General features: G+C 28.6%; 3 protein-coding genes across 5 annotated transcripts; 2 read left to right on the forward strand and 1 right to left on the reverse strand.

Moving 5' to 3' along the window:
• Positions 1–3,388: 3,388 nt before the first annotated feature.
• On the forward strand, positions 3,389–6,061 carry LOC119676391 (homeobox protein MOX-1-like). Its single transcript, XM_038087628.1, has 3 exons — positions 3,389–3,608; positions 5,570–5,754; positions 5,851–6,061. Exons 1-3 carry the CDS (start codon positions 3,389–3,391, stop codon positions 5,941–5,943), a joined length of 498 nt encoding a protein of 165 aa, XP_037943556.1. The 3' UTR covers positions 5,944–6,061.
• LOC119683625 (MKI67 FHA domain-interacting nucleolar phosphoprotein-like) lies at positions 5,960–8,144 on the reverse strand. The gene is made up of 3 exons (XM_038097409.1): positions 7,916–8,144; positions 7,518–7,856; positions 5,960–6,951 (listed from the first exon to the last, which is right to left on the reverse strand). The coding sequence occupies exons 1-3, from the start codon at positions 8,006–8,008 to the stop codon at positions 6,055–6,057; spliced, it is 1,329 nt and encodes a 442-aa protein (XP_037953337.1). The 5' UTR covers positions 8,009–8,144; the 3' UTR covers positions 5,960–6,054.
• Positions 8,145–8,534: 390 nt separating this feature from the next.
• Positions 8,535–10,844, forward strand: LOC119684182 (protein YIF1B-B-like). Of its 3 annotated transcripts, XM_038098156.1 has the most exons (5): positions 8,536–8,705; positions 8,841–8,963; positions 9,046–9,587; positions 9,646–10,032; positions 10,555–10,844. In XM_038098156.1, the coding sequence occupies exons 2-5, from the start codon at positions 8,960–8,962 to the stop codon at positions 10,789–10,791; spliced, it is 1,170 nt and encodes a 389-aa protein (XP_037954084.1). In that variant the 5' UTR covers positions 8,536–8,705; positions 8,841–8,959; the 3' UTR covers positions 10,792–10,844. The 3 variants fall into 3 exon arrangements, with proteins under 3 accessions (XP_037954082.1, XP_037954084.1, XP_037954083.1); XM_038098154.1 differs by lacking the exon at positions 8,841–8,963 and having other exon boundaries at positions 8,535–8,705; XM_038098155.1 differs by lacking the exon at positions 8,841–8,963 and having other exon boundaries at positions 8,537–8,690.
• The last annotated feature ends 1,478 nt before the right edge of the window (positions 10,845–12,322 follow it).

Raw genomic sequence — 12,322 nt, forward strand, 5'->3', positions numbered from 1 at the left:
CATATCAACAGCGGTCGTGTCTGGTTCAGGTTTATGTACAACAATACCTGGAGGAGTAGTTTGCCAGTTACGTATCGCTTCTCTTCTTTTTTGGTCTCTTTCTCGCATTTGATTTTCTAATTTCATTTCCTCAATACGTTTCGCGTCTTTTTTTTGATTAATAAATACCCAAATTTTCATCCTCTCCTCTTCCGTAGCATTATTTGAAGCAAGAATTTTTCTATATTCATGTATTTGAGCGTACTCTTCCTGCTGTCGCCGCATGTCAACTTGCACAACTACCATATGTTCGTCGGTCAGTTTACGTTTTGCCGCATCGACTTTAGCGTAATCTATGTTCTCTATTTCCATAGTGGGACAGTTACTCAAACCCATTCGAAGTAAAATCTCAGTGTATTGCAATTGACATTGCGTTGGTGAAAACCAGTCATCCGGCCTTTTAATTTTTTTGCCGCAATAATCTTTTACCTTTTTGCTAACAGTGCTCCAGTCTTGTCCTACATTTATCGACATCGTGGAAACCAACACAAGTTTCTCCCGTAATGTCCAATTATCCAGCGGTTCATGGTTGACATTAAAAGGCTCCATTGAACATAGATAATAGTTTTTATGCACAACAAATTGTTAAATTCACCAACCGCCTCAACACAAATCAATTTTAGTTAGTAATGATTTCAGCTACGCTCACTTAAGGAACACAAAACGTTCAGCACACAACACAGGGTTGACTGGCTTCTTAGATTTTGCTTTGTGTTTATGTTTTATCATCACTCATGCTGTACTATGTTTGATGGAGTAAACAACAAATTTTGTAGAGTACATAGATTCATCTTCGTTGAATACTTTATATATTTAAAATAAATAATGTGATTTATATGATTGTTTTGTAAAATTAGATAAAAAAAACATTTTAATATTTTAGTTAGTTCTTAATAATTTTATACAGTAATTGCAAAAGAATGAAAATTTGGTATTCAATAAACTATATATAATAATTAATCTTATTATAATATTACCCACATGATATCGTTGTGTCCATAAAATCTCTATTTTTAAAAAACAAAACAAAAGGTAACTTATTAAATAACGACTTACAGAGTTCGGTCTGAATATCTCTATTAAAAATAGCTACTTAGAAGATTCCATAGAAATTTTCAAGTTGAATATGAGTTTTGGTATTTTCCTATTTATCTGTTGCTGGTAGAATAATTTATTAATAACTACTTTACTCGGTGAACTTTTGGAGTTCAAAATCATTAACGACTAAATTTCCACGAATGGTAAAAAAATACTCAAGATATGCAAATTGTTAACAATAATGGTTATGGTTATGCTGCAAACACAATGAGCACGAGACGAAGTTTATAAAAGACAACGTTGTGCGTTTAATTGTACGAAATAAATTATTTTGCCAAATAAATTATAAATTATAAATAAAATAAATTATTGTCCCATCGATTTTTCAAGGATTCGCACGGTTTAGTTTTGTTGAAAAATAATAAAATTAATTAGATGATCAACTTTTTAGTTCTTCTTATACTATGTTTACACTTACATTTATGATTATGATGTTATAAAATAAACTAACAGTTTTTAGAGTTTAGACTGTTATATTTAACTAATTTTTATGTTTTTTTTTTGATAAGCATATAGGTATAAGTTATAAATTTTATACGGAATCGTTATAAAATACCAGCAAAGATGTGCGAGTTAATCTTGTACTTTCTTTTTAAATTATTGACTAAGTGAATGCTGCATCGAAACACTTCAATATATCAATTACGATTGCAAGTTTTGATAAAAATAAAGAGAAATAAAGCCGTGGATCTAAATTAGTTTCGAACAAAAATAAAAACAATTCGTAGACACAAATGTAGAAATAAATTAATTTATCTGTATATTTTTTTTTTGTTCAAACCTCCAGTTTTCTCAACCAAACAGGATATTTGTCTCTGTCATGCCGTCGTAACCAAATCATGGTGACAAAGCCATGACCTCAGTATATTGTGGAACGCCAATACCCGGACAGAGTGGTGGCTAACCATTGAAAAAGTATCACCGGAGAAAATATAGATATAAAAGTATATATAAACTATACTTAGCCATACCAATTTTTTAGAGAAATTTAATTTTAAGCAATGAAAAATGTAATGGCAAATAATATTGAAAAGCAAATATCAAAAAAAAAAAAAAAATTAAATAAAATAAAGCACTTGTTTGATTTTTATTTGTTCAACAATGAAACTTTCTAGGATTTGACTAGGTAAAAAATAAGTCTATAAGATACTATGTTCCTATACTTTTGTTTTTAGTATATATTATAAGGTTTTGCTTAGCATGACAGCTATTAAACAGTACTTAAAAAGCAAAACTACTGCATTGAACCTCTGAACTATAATACTTTATATATATATACATATATATATTCTAACATAATGCCTAGCTTACAATATATCAAATGGTAAGACTATACTAATATAAATGATATTTAATAAAAAAACAATAAAGTCCATATTATTTGTTATATAATGAAATCTCTTAATGTACAAGTGACACATATTCTACATATCTACTGAAACTCTGTCTTCAGGCTTAGTGGGCGGTTTTAAATCAAAGCAAACGATAGAATCGCTGCAAATGTGGCACAAATTTTAAAAGAAGCGAACAATTGCACATCATTAATTAATATGTGTTTAGTTTGCTTGGTGCATTGAGACAACTTAAGAAGATGTTAGCTTCCTTAAGGAAGTAATGAGTTTTACTTCCACATTCTAGAGTTTTCTTTTCAAAATAAATAAAAAATACTTAAAACTATTACTCCACATATTACATAAAAAACACTTCCTCTCGGTTTATTTATTTTGATGTCTATATTTTTATTGCGAGTGAATAAGTAAAAATATGTTTGTATTTTTTTAGAGTTAAAGAAAAAGATGTGATCGTTAAGCAAACAAGCACTTGTCTTTATAAGTGCCTTCCTTTCATAACAGCTCATAAATTGTCGTATGAGTTGACAAGCGGCACGGGGGTCGAAGCCACAGCGACATATTTATTCATAAGTGAATAACCATATTGACCAATCAGATGTCGATTTTAAGTATACAAACCAATAGGAATACAAACTTCATATGTTGTGAGAAATATAGTGTAGTTCTATTATTATGTGATGTCGAATTCTTAGTTTATGCCGAGCTCTAACGCTGTATTGTCGTGTCATCACAAGGATCAAATTGTTGAAATGTACACAAATTTAAATGATTTTTATTTTAGAAGTGATAACGCAGTGAATTTTCCATCAAATAGTGAGAATATTCACTATTCTTGTTGTTACGAACTAAAAAGGAAAACATATAACTTACAAAACTATTTGGGACAAAATTGTCCGATAATGGCTACAAATTCCATAGAAAGTCAATCTGATCTTGAGAAAACGTCTAATTGTATACAGAAAAACATTCTTAACTCCAGCGATCTTTACGGATGCATCAATGCATATACAGATTGGTACAACAATTCTGCAGATGATTTCTTTCCATTGGAAAACTATGATAATATTACAATATTATCAAATCCTATAGATAATAAAAGTCAGTTCAAAAATGTAAGAGGTAAGTCTATTAAACTATTTCAAAATCATTAAACTATTTACATATTTAAAAGCATAAGATCATACAATTATTACAATATTTCCAAAAGAATAAATTATTTCAAATATAAGCAGAGATTTTCAAGAAATTATTTTTAATCCGCGTAATAACCCGTTACTTCGCTAGAGGCTTTCAGCTAAATTAATACATTTTTATATTAATACAAAATTTGTATCTTATTAAACAGTCATAATACATTAATCACTGTTATATATATGTATAAACATACCATAGTGCTTCCTTTCTTTTGAGTGGGGGTTGAGTTTAATTGACTAATATATTTTAATACAAAAGATGGAAGTAAAAATTTATAACCTTTTTAAAATAGCGATCATTTCAGTTTTCAACAAAACAAAACATTAAAAAATAATAACATTTATAATATCATAACTTGTCGTTGGATCCAACAAGTTTCAAGGAACTCAGCAAACTGAAAGTAGATTACAATTCTGCTGTGTTTATGCTGGGGAAAATGGTTGTATAGTGCGATCATCCTCAACTTTCTACTTAGCGTCACATTCAGTACTTTGTGGGTCAGTGCTTTCTTGCTGAATACATTTCATTTCCTCTAACTAATACAACGGCTCTCCAATTATTCATACTTATTTCATGCAGTCGCATACTGCATAAAGAATCCATCCTCTCGTTGGCCTGCAGAGATAGTTATCGTTATCTAAAGTAGTAACTCCTTGTAGTGTGAAATTCAAGACTCAATTTTGAATATTGGAGGTATCCATCTTAAATAAAAATCTCTGTATCATGGATAGATGGATGTTGTTTAGTGTTAAGAGAGAAAGGTTTTATTAGAACTGTAGTTTATAGATTAAGGCCAATATTTAATGCTAATGTATATCATAGCAATCCTTTCATGGACTCAGTAAATCTAGTGAAAGAAAATTGAAATGATATGTTTTCAAATATAATTTTTATACGTAAAGTTTTACAGACACTAAATTTATCACTCGTGAAAGATTAGATTATTATCAGTAAAACTATTCATATACTTTTGTTGAGATGCTACTGTAACATCTTTATAATCTAGAATTTCTAAGAATAAGAATAGAGGCCTAGTTTAGTAGGAAAATTATGCCTAAAGCATTTTTTGTGACATGTTGTCATGAATTCAGTGTTTGATGGTAGTAAGCTAAACATATACGCTTAAGTGTTGATTTGACCAATTCAGTGATTTTTAATTAACACTAACAACTACAGTATTATAAGATCTTGAGAACGGATTTTGTTGGCGTTGCTTCTTGCAATGCGAGTAGCACTTGGCAGTCGGTGAGAATGAAAGGTTACGTGATGTAGATCCGGCTACTATAGGAAAACAATAACTTCAGAATTATTATATGTGAACTGATCGTTTGGGTTCTAAGCAAATTGTAGAATATCTTGGCTATGATTTCAGGGCTCTATGTAACGTAATGAAAATGAGTTAATAATTATAACAGAAATTCTAACAGCGCACTGTAGGTTGAAGTATTATTAACAAAACTAGCAATCTAATGTGATGGTACTTGTAGATTCTATAGGGAGCAGAATGAGTCCACAGAAACGTGACAGGAATGCTGTATTAAAGAAAAAAATACGTGAATGGGCATTGTGTATCGGATGTTTAGTTAAGATTGTGTAAAGAAGGTTCTATATTACTATTTTACGAGAAAATGTAAGTAGGAGAAATATTCTGAATCGATGAACTAGACACAAAATTCTGTAGTTGTGGCAGAGAGTTGCCAGAGCTTATAATAATAACGATAAACGATTTTGAGGTGACCCTTTAGTGATCAATCTTTATTGATCCTTGAAAAGTATCTGTGGTTCAAATTTTTTTCGTAAATATTAGAGCACAAACTTAATAATTCACTAATAACTTCAAAATAATACGTTACTTTCTTTGGTTTTTTTTAACTTCGTATTTACAGAATCAAAGAGGTGTGAAAAATTGAGAAGTGGTGCCATTCTAACAACTGCATCAAACAGAAAAGAAAGAACTGCTTTTACAAAGGAACAATTAAAGGAACTTGAAGCTGAATTTTCACATTCCAACTATTTGACGAGATTACGCCGTTATGAAATTGCTGTAGCTCTAGATTTGACTGAGAGACAGGCAAGTATAGTGTTATTAAAATTTTTAATATTATTACACGTATTTAGTACACATATTTATAAAAAAGTATTAAATATTATCAAAAATCCAATGTAGGTTAAAGTTTGGTTTCAAAATAGACGTATGAAATGGAAGCGTTTTAGACTGGAAACGAAGACAGTGTTGAGTAATGAATTAAGAAATTTGTAGTGAAATATCAACAAATTATATTTATTAAAATTTACATGATTATTTATTAAAAGGAGAAATTTCATAACAGATTATAAAAGACATATTTATAAATAAATTACAACTAATATATTACAAATTTTTTGTTTTAATTTTTTTATTCTTAATGGTTTTCAAAGGCTTAGCCAGTTCTTTAGCAGCTTTCAGCATTTTCATATTTTTAGGTTTAAGAACTGTTGGCGCTTTTCGATTTTTTTTACCAGTTTTTTTTATGCCACCACTTAGTGGTTTACGTTTAATCAACTGCTCAAATGGATCAGTGCGTTTTGTTTTCAAAGATTTTGCTAAAGGCTTTTCATTTTTTTTGTTTTTCTTAAGCTTAACTAACGGTTCATGACTTTCATTAAGTTCATCGCTACTGTTATTATTATCATCATCATCATCATCATCATTTTCATGAGATGTGTCTTTTTGAATAGCAACATAGTCCTCATCGTCTGAATCATCATTTAATGTGTTACCTAATAAATCTTCGGTTTTTAAACTTTCATTATCATCTTCTGCCAAAAATCCATAACTATCTTCATCTGATGTATCTTCATCTTTTGCATTGGCAACATAGTCTTCGTCGTTGGAATCATCGTTGAGCGTATTACCTAACAAGTCCTCTAGTTTTAAACTTTCATTTACGTTTTTTTGCTTTTTAATTTTTTCAGCAATTTTTTTATTATCTGCAGTTAGTTTTCGCTTGGAGTTAGAGCTGCTAGCAGCTGTTTTGTCTTTCTCAACTTTCTCTATTTCTTCATTGGATTCATTTGTAGTTTGATCTGAGGCATTGATTATTTTCGGTCCAACAATAATTTTTGAAAAGTCGATTCCCAAATGTGCATACTTTTTGTTTAATTTATTAATTTTTTTTAGTTTTGTTGCAGTACGTTTTTGATAATTAACATCTGACCAATCATTATGTTGTTTAGCTTTACGACGTATATTCGCCGTGGTACAGGAGACATAAATATTTTTTCCAGTCTGTAAAAGAGTAAAATACATTGTATAACAATTTTTGTATAATTAGTTTACAAAAGTTATGTTAAAGAATTTTTGTATAAACATAAAACTATTTACTGTGTAGAAACTGTTGAAAAACACCATTCAATATATAGAAAAGTATTTCGAAATGCTTTCATTAGACTTTTATATTTAGAAGCGTTTAAAATATGATAAAAAAAAAATTTATGTATATATAAGTTACAAATTTGTAGCGTATAGTAGTAAGAATAAAAGTAACTAAGAAAATAATTGAAAGAACAAGTGGGTTTATTACCAATCACTGCCTGAGAGGTAATCACACTAGAAGAGTGAATCTTCCTTCAAGTGTTTGTTAGTCTGTTAAAAGAGTATTTTGAGGTACATTAAAGGATCTAGATAGTAGTTAGTGGAATTTTAGGACTGCTATTATAACCTAATCTAATTATAATCCATAAGAAAGTGCTATAAGAAAATTGAAATAAATAAAACCGAAGACTTAAGATTTATATTCATAAATCAATATTAAATATTTTTCTGTTCGTATATAAATATGTTTTTTTATGTACCTTATCCTTTACTTGACGAACAGTTGATTTGAAAAAATTAAAACGTTGCTTCTCTGGTGGGATGTACTGGGCCTTGACAATTTTCTGAAACATCAGGTAATTGTCCATTGTTTCAGCAGCTACTTGAGCAACTTCAGGAAATTCAAATTCAATAAAAGCATATCCCTTACTACCGCCTGATCGTTTTGAACGTGCCAAACGCAAACGTGTTACATTCCCAAATTGACCAAAGTAGTTTTTAAGTTGCTCTTCAAAAAAACCATGTGGTAAATGTTTAATAAAAACAACACCACGTTGCTTCTTTTCTTTTTGTTCCCTTTGTTTCAGTTTTTTGTTAAGCTATAAATATTAAATTAATTATATTTCTTTTAATATACAGTTATATATGCAATACGCACTTGCACAGATATAGCGGCATTTTCTGCAGACACATTTTTTTTATTAGGTGTTTGTACTTTCTTTTTTGGTTTTTCTTTCTTAACTGGTGGCATTTTTCTACACTTTAATTGAAATAATTCTACAAATTTAATAAATATTTTCTTGTAGCGCAAACAAATAATTTAAAAACAAGATTGAGCCCCACGTGCAATACCAAACACATATGCCGAATTATTTGACAGTTTACAAAAGTTTGACAGAGAAGGGTTGTTCATTGTTACGAAAGGAGCATTTTAATACTTTGAGGGTATTGACTACAAATTTTGATATCATATATTTATAATGACTAGATATGTATAATTTTACTATTATTATCGACCAGTTTTTGGTTAGGTCTTAGTGCTATGTTGACATTGCAGCAGATTAGCTCAACTTTCTTTGATTCGCGTTTTATTATAATGGTTTACTGTATCCTTATTATTAATATTTATTTTCTCTAAACTGTCGATATGTATTAAAAAGAAATTTTAGAGGCTTTATTATGTGTGAAACAAGTGTTTTTGTGTATAATTATGAACTTGTTAGCAAGTTATAATTTTAAAAGCATCCTAATATTTATGCTGGCAGTTCCCCAGGCTGAAACGTCATCGTTTGAACGCATCTGTCATATTTTTGTGAGACTGCAAATGGTGATGTGTAACAAAGCCGAAATAATTTTTTATATATAACTTAATTTAACATATTATTTACATTTTTGAACAATGAACTATAATCCAAATGAAGATCTTCGGAACCGTAAGTGGGAAAACTGTAAGCAAAGGAAATGTGCAAGTAAAAGCTTTTTTGAAGTAAAAGTATTTGTATTTGTATTTGCCATATACAATACATTAATTTGTTCTATAGAACTGCTCAACTTAATAAACTTATAATGATTTACAATTTTAGCACTAAACAGTTTTGTTGAATAGCATGATACGTTGGAACTAAAGATTTAAATAGTGTTTCTCAGCAATACATCGTTGCCTATTACTAGTTTGAATTACTAACAAATTACTTTTGTTAAAATGTGTATGTAGCTTGCTATTTCCTTATTGGATTTTATTTAGTTTGTAATATAAATAGCTTCTAATGACTATCTTTAAATAAATAGCACAATCAAGACCACGTCCAAAGATGAAACGTGTGAGTGATGTAAACGCAATGGGCGCACCAACAATGCAAATGCCGAACCAAACGCCGTATATGCAGCCGGCACCAGGTCCTACAGTTTTAGATCCCATGATGGGAGGCAATAATTTTGGTGTTAATTCACAACCGGTTACTAGCATAGGGGGCTTTTATAACGAAAATGTAAATACAACAAATCAAAATTATGGTTATGTACCTCCATCAACCACACAAAACTTTCCAACTAATATGCAAGGACCACAAATGCAATATAGTGGGGCACCTGGAAATCAAGCTGCTGGTCAGTTTGCAAATGCTATGCCACAATTTGCTGTTTTTCAACAACCAATCGTGCAAGATATGGCAATGCAATATGGCCAACGTTTAGCAGATCAAGGAAAACAACTCGTAGAAAATCAATTTGAAAAATGGATACCAGTTGCAAAATTAAAATATTATTTCGCTGTGGATAATAATTATGTAATAAATAAATTGCGATTGCTTTTTTTTCCATTCACACATAAAGTAAATAATATATCATAAATGAATTCAAACAATTTTATTAAAATAAATTTATTTTTAGGATTGGTCTCTTAAATATGATCAAGAGAATCCAGTACAGCCGCGTTATGATATAAATGCTCCTGATTTATATATACCAACTATGGCTTATATTACATATGTAGTTGTGGCAGGACTTATGTTGGGTATGCAGAAAAGATTCTCACCGGAACAGTTGGGCATACAAGCATCGAGCGCTTTAGCTTACAGTATATTTGAATTGGTGGTCTATTTAATAACTCTTTACGTGGTGAATATAAAAACAAATTTGAGAACTCTTGATTTACTGGCATTTTCTGGATACAAATTTGCAACTATTGTATTGTGTTTGTTGGTCAGCACGATATTTAATGGATTTGGTTACTATTTAGCATTAGCTTACACAAGTTTATCGTTAGGATTCTTTTTGGTATGTATAAATTTATTTAAACAATCATTTACTACAAAATCTTATATTCGTTATATTAAAAAAATAAATATCTCTTTAGTATCATAATTTATATGACATAAAATGTATTAATACACGTTCGTTGTCATAAATAGACATGTCCTCAGTTTTCATTTTTCAAATAAAATGGCCTCGACATTATACGCTTAAAAGAGCTTTCACTGTATTTAATAATAAAACATACATACCTTTAGTTATTCACTTTTATTACCACTCCTTGCAGCTCTTATCTTCTTTATATTCTGATATATTTCTATCGTCCGCCTTTTTATTTTATATTCATATGCTATCGATTATATTTACTTTGTGTTTTCTGCTTAATAGTCTTTCTGCTCATTATTACAAGTAATAATAACTATCCAAAATTCAAGTTATATTTAAATACGTTCCGCATATTATTTTACAGAGTTTGTATCATTTTATATATATATACATAAAGAAATGTTCTACTTTAAATGTTTTATAAATAATTTTTTTTTATAGCTACGTACATTAAAAACCAAAGTCCTGCATGAGACTTCACCGGCAGAAGCCAGAGGAGCAATTAATTATGATCCATATGGAAATTCGCAGCAATTGGAATATTCGGGTGGACGTAAAAGAAAGTTGTACTTTCTTTTTCTTATCGTAGGCGGTCAGGCATTTTTATCATTTTTATTATCAAAACATCTATACTTCCCGGATGCTGCAACTTTAGAAGCTAGAAATGCTGTTTTTTAATAGCTTTTTGTCTTGTTAGAATATTTTTTTTTATTATATTTTATTATATTCGTATGCTTTAAATATAATGTTAAATTTTAATTTTTTTTACTCTTTGTGAAACTTAAATATCTAAAAATTAAGACATTGTGTGTGCATAACTTGTTATAATAATAACTTGTTTATAAACGATATTATTTGTAAAATTTAAAAATGAAATGGTGAGAACAAATTAAAGATCTGACAAAAAAAAATCAGTGAAAATGTTATAAAATAGATAAAAATGTTATCTGTAATAATACATATTGTGAATAATATTATTTTTTTAATAGCAAATAAAATATTAAAACTAAAAGAAAGTATATTTACTTAGTTAAAAAATATTTGTTTATCAAAAATATCTAATATAATTTTATTTATAAAGATAATATTTTATATACAGAATACTAGTTTATATAGAATAATATTTTATATATAAAATAATATTTTATATATTAAGTAGGTGTTGTGCATTATGATTTCTTTTTTTGCGATTATATTTTCGTATATATTTATTAATATTTTGTGAAATAAGTTATAAATAAAACTAATAGTAAGTACAATACAAACTATGAGCGAACATATTTTATGAAAATAAGTACATTCGTTCTAGACATTTTACGCTGATCTGTAAATCAAACAAATCGGGCAGTCATAGTCTTTCTTATATGATTATGTATTGTTCTAAATTATTCTGCAAGTAGATATTTTATTCCATATTATAATAAATTAAATTTTTGTTTAAATAATTATAGTCTTTACAAATACTTGATTAAATATAAATTCTAATGAAATATAAAGAAAAATATATTAAAACATATTAGATAAGTGTTATTGCGTTAAGTACTGGTTTTGATATTTTTTATTCTAGTCTAAAACTATTTAATCAAGTTTTGAATCCTTTTATAGACGAAAGTAGAATAGTGAATAAATGGAATATAATTTTTATAGATATATAATATAATATGATATGAACGTATAGATTCAAGGATATGATTGTATGGATTCATATATATTATCTTATGGATTCATAGATATGAACATAAGGATTAATGGTTATGATCCTAATGCAGTTCTGAAAATTATAAGATATGAATTAATGCAAGTATTTTGATTGTTGCAATATTCAGATTTTTTTTTATCTTTATCTTTTTTTTAATTTATGAATTTTCCTGCTTTTATTGTACTTATGAATGCTACAAAACGCCATATCGTTTGGTTTGCGTATAGATTATCAATTTATCACTTTAGAGTATAATCGCAATTGTTATAAATAGTTGTGACAAACGTTTTTATATAATTTATGTTACAAATGTAGTAAACATCCAGACCAAAAGCATATAGTCCTTAATAGACTTTTTGTAACACACTGACTGTAAGCTTTTCATTTTTGTTCTTTACATCGCCAATCTTAATTGAAATTAAAACTTAGACAACGTTAAATTCAATCCTATCTTTCAATCGTTGTGACTTCATGTAAATTGTAGTTATTTTTACTGTATTGTCTCCATTG

The sequence above is a fragment of the Teleopsis dalmanni genome, chromosome 2, assembly GCF_002237135.1.
Source record: "Teleopsis dalmanni isolate 2A chromosome 2, ASM223713v2, whole genome shotgun sequence".
Taxonomy (NCBI): Eukaryota; Metazoa; Arthropoda; class Insecta; order Diptera; family Diopsidae; genus Teleopsis; species Teleopsis dalmanni.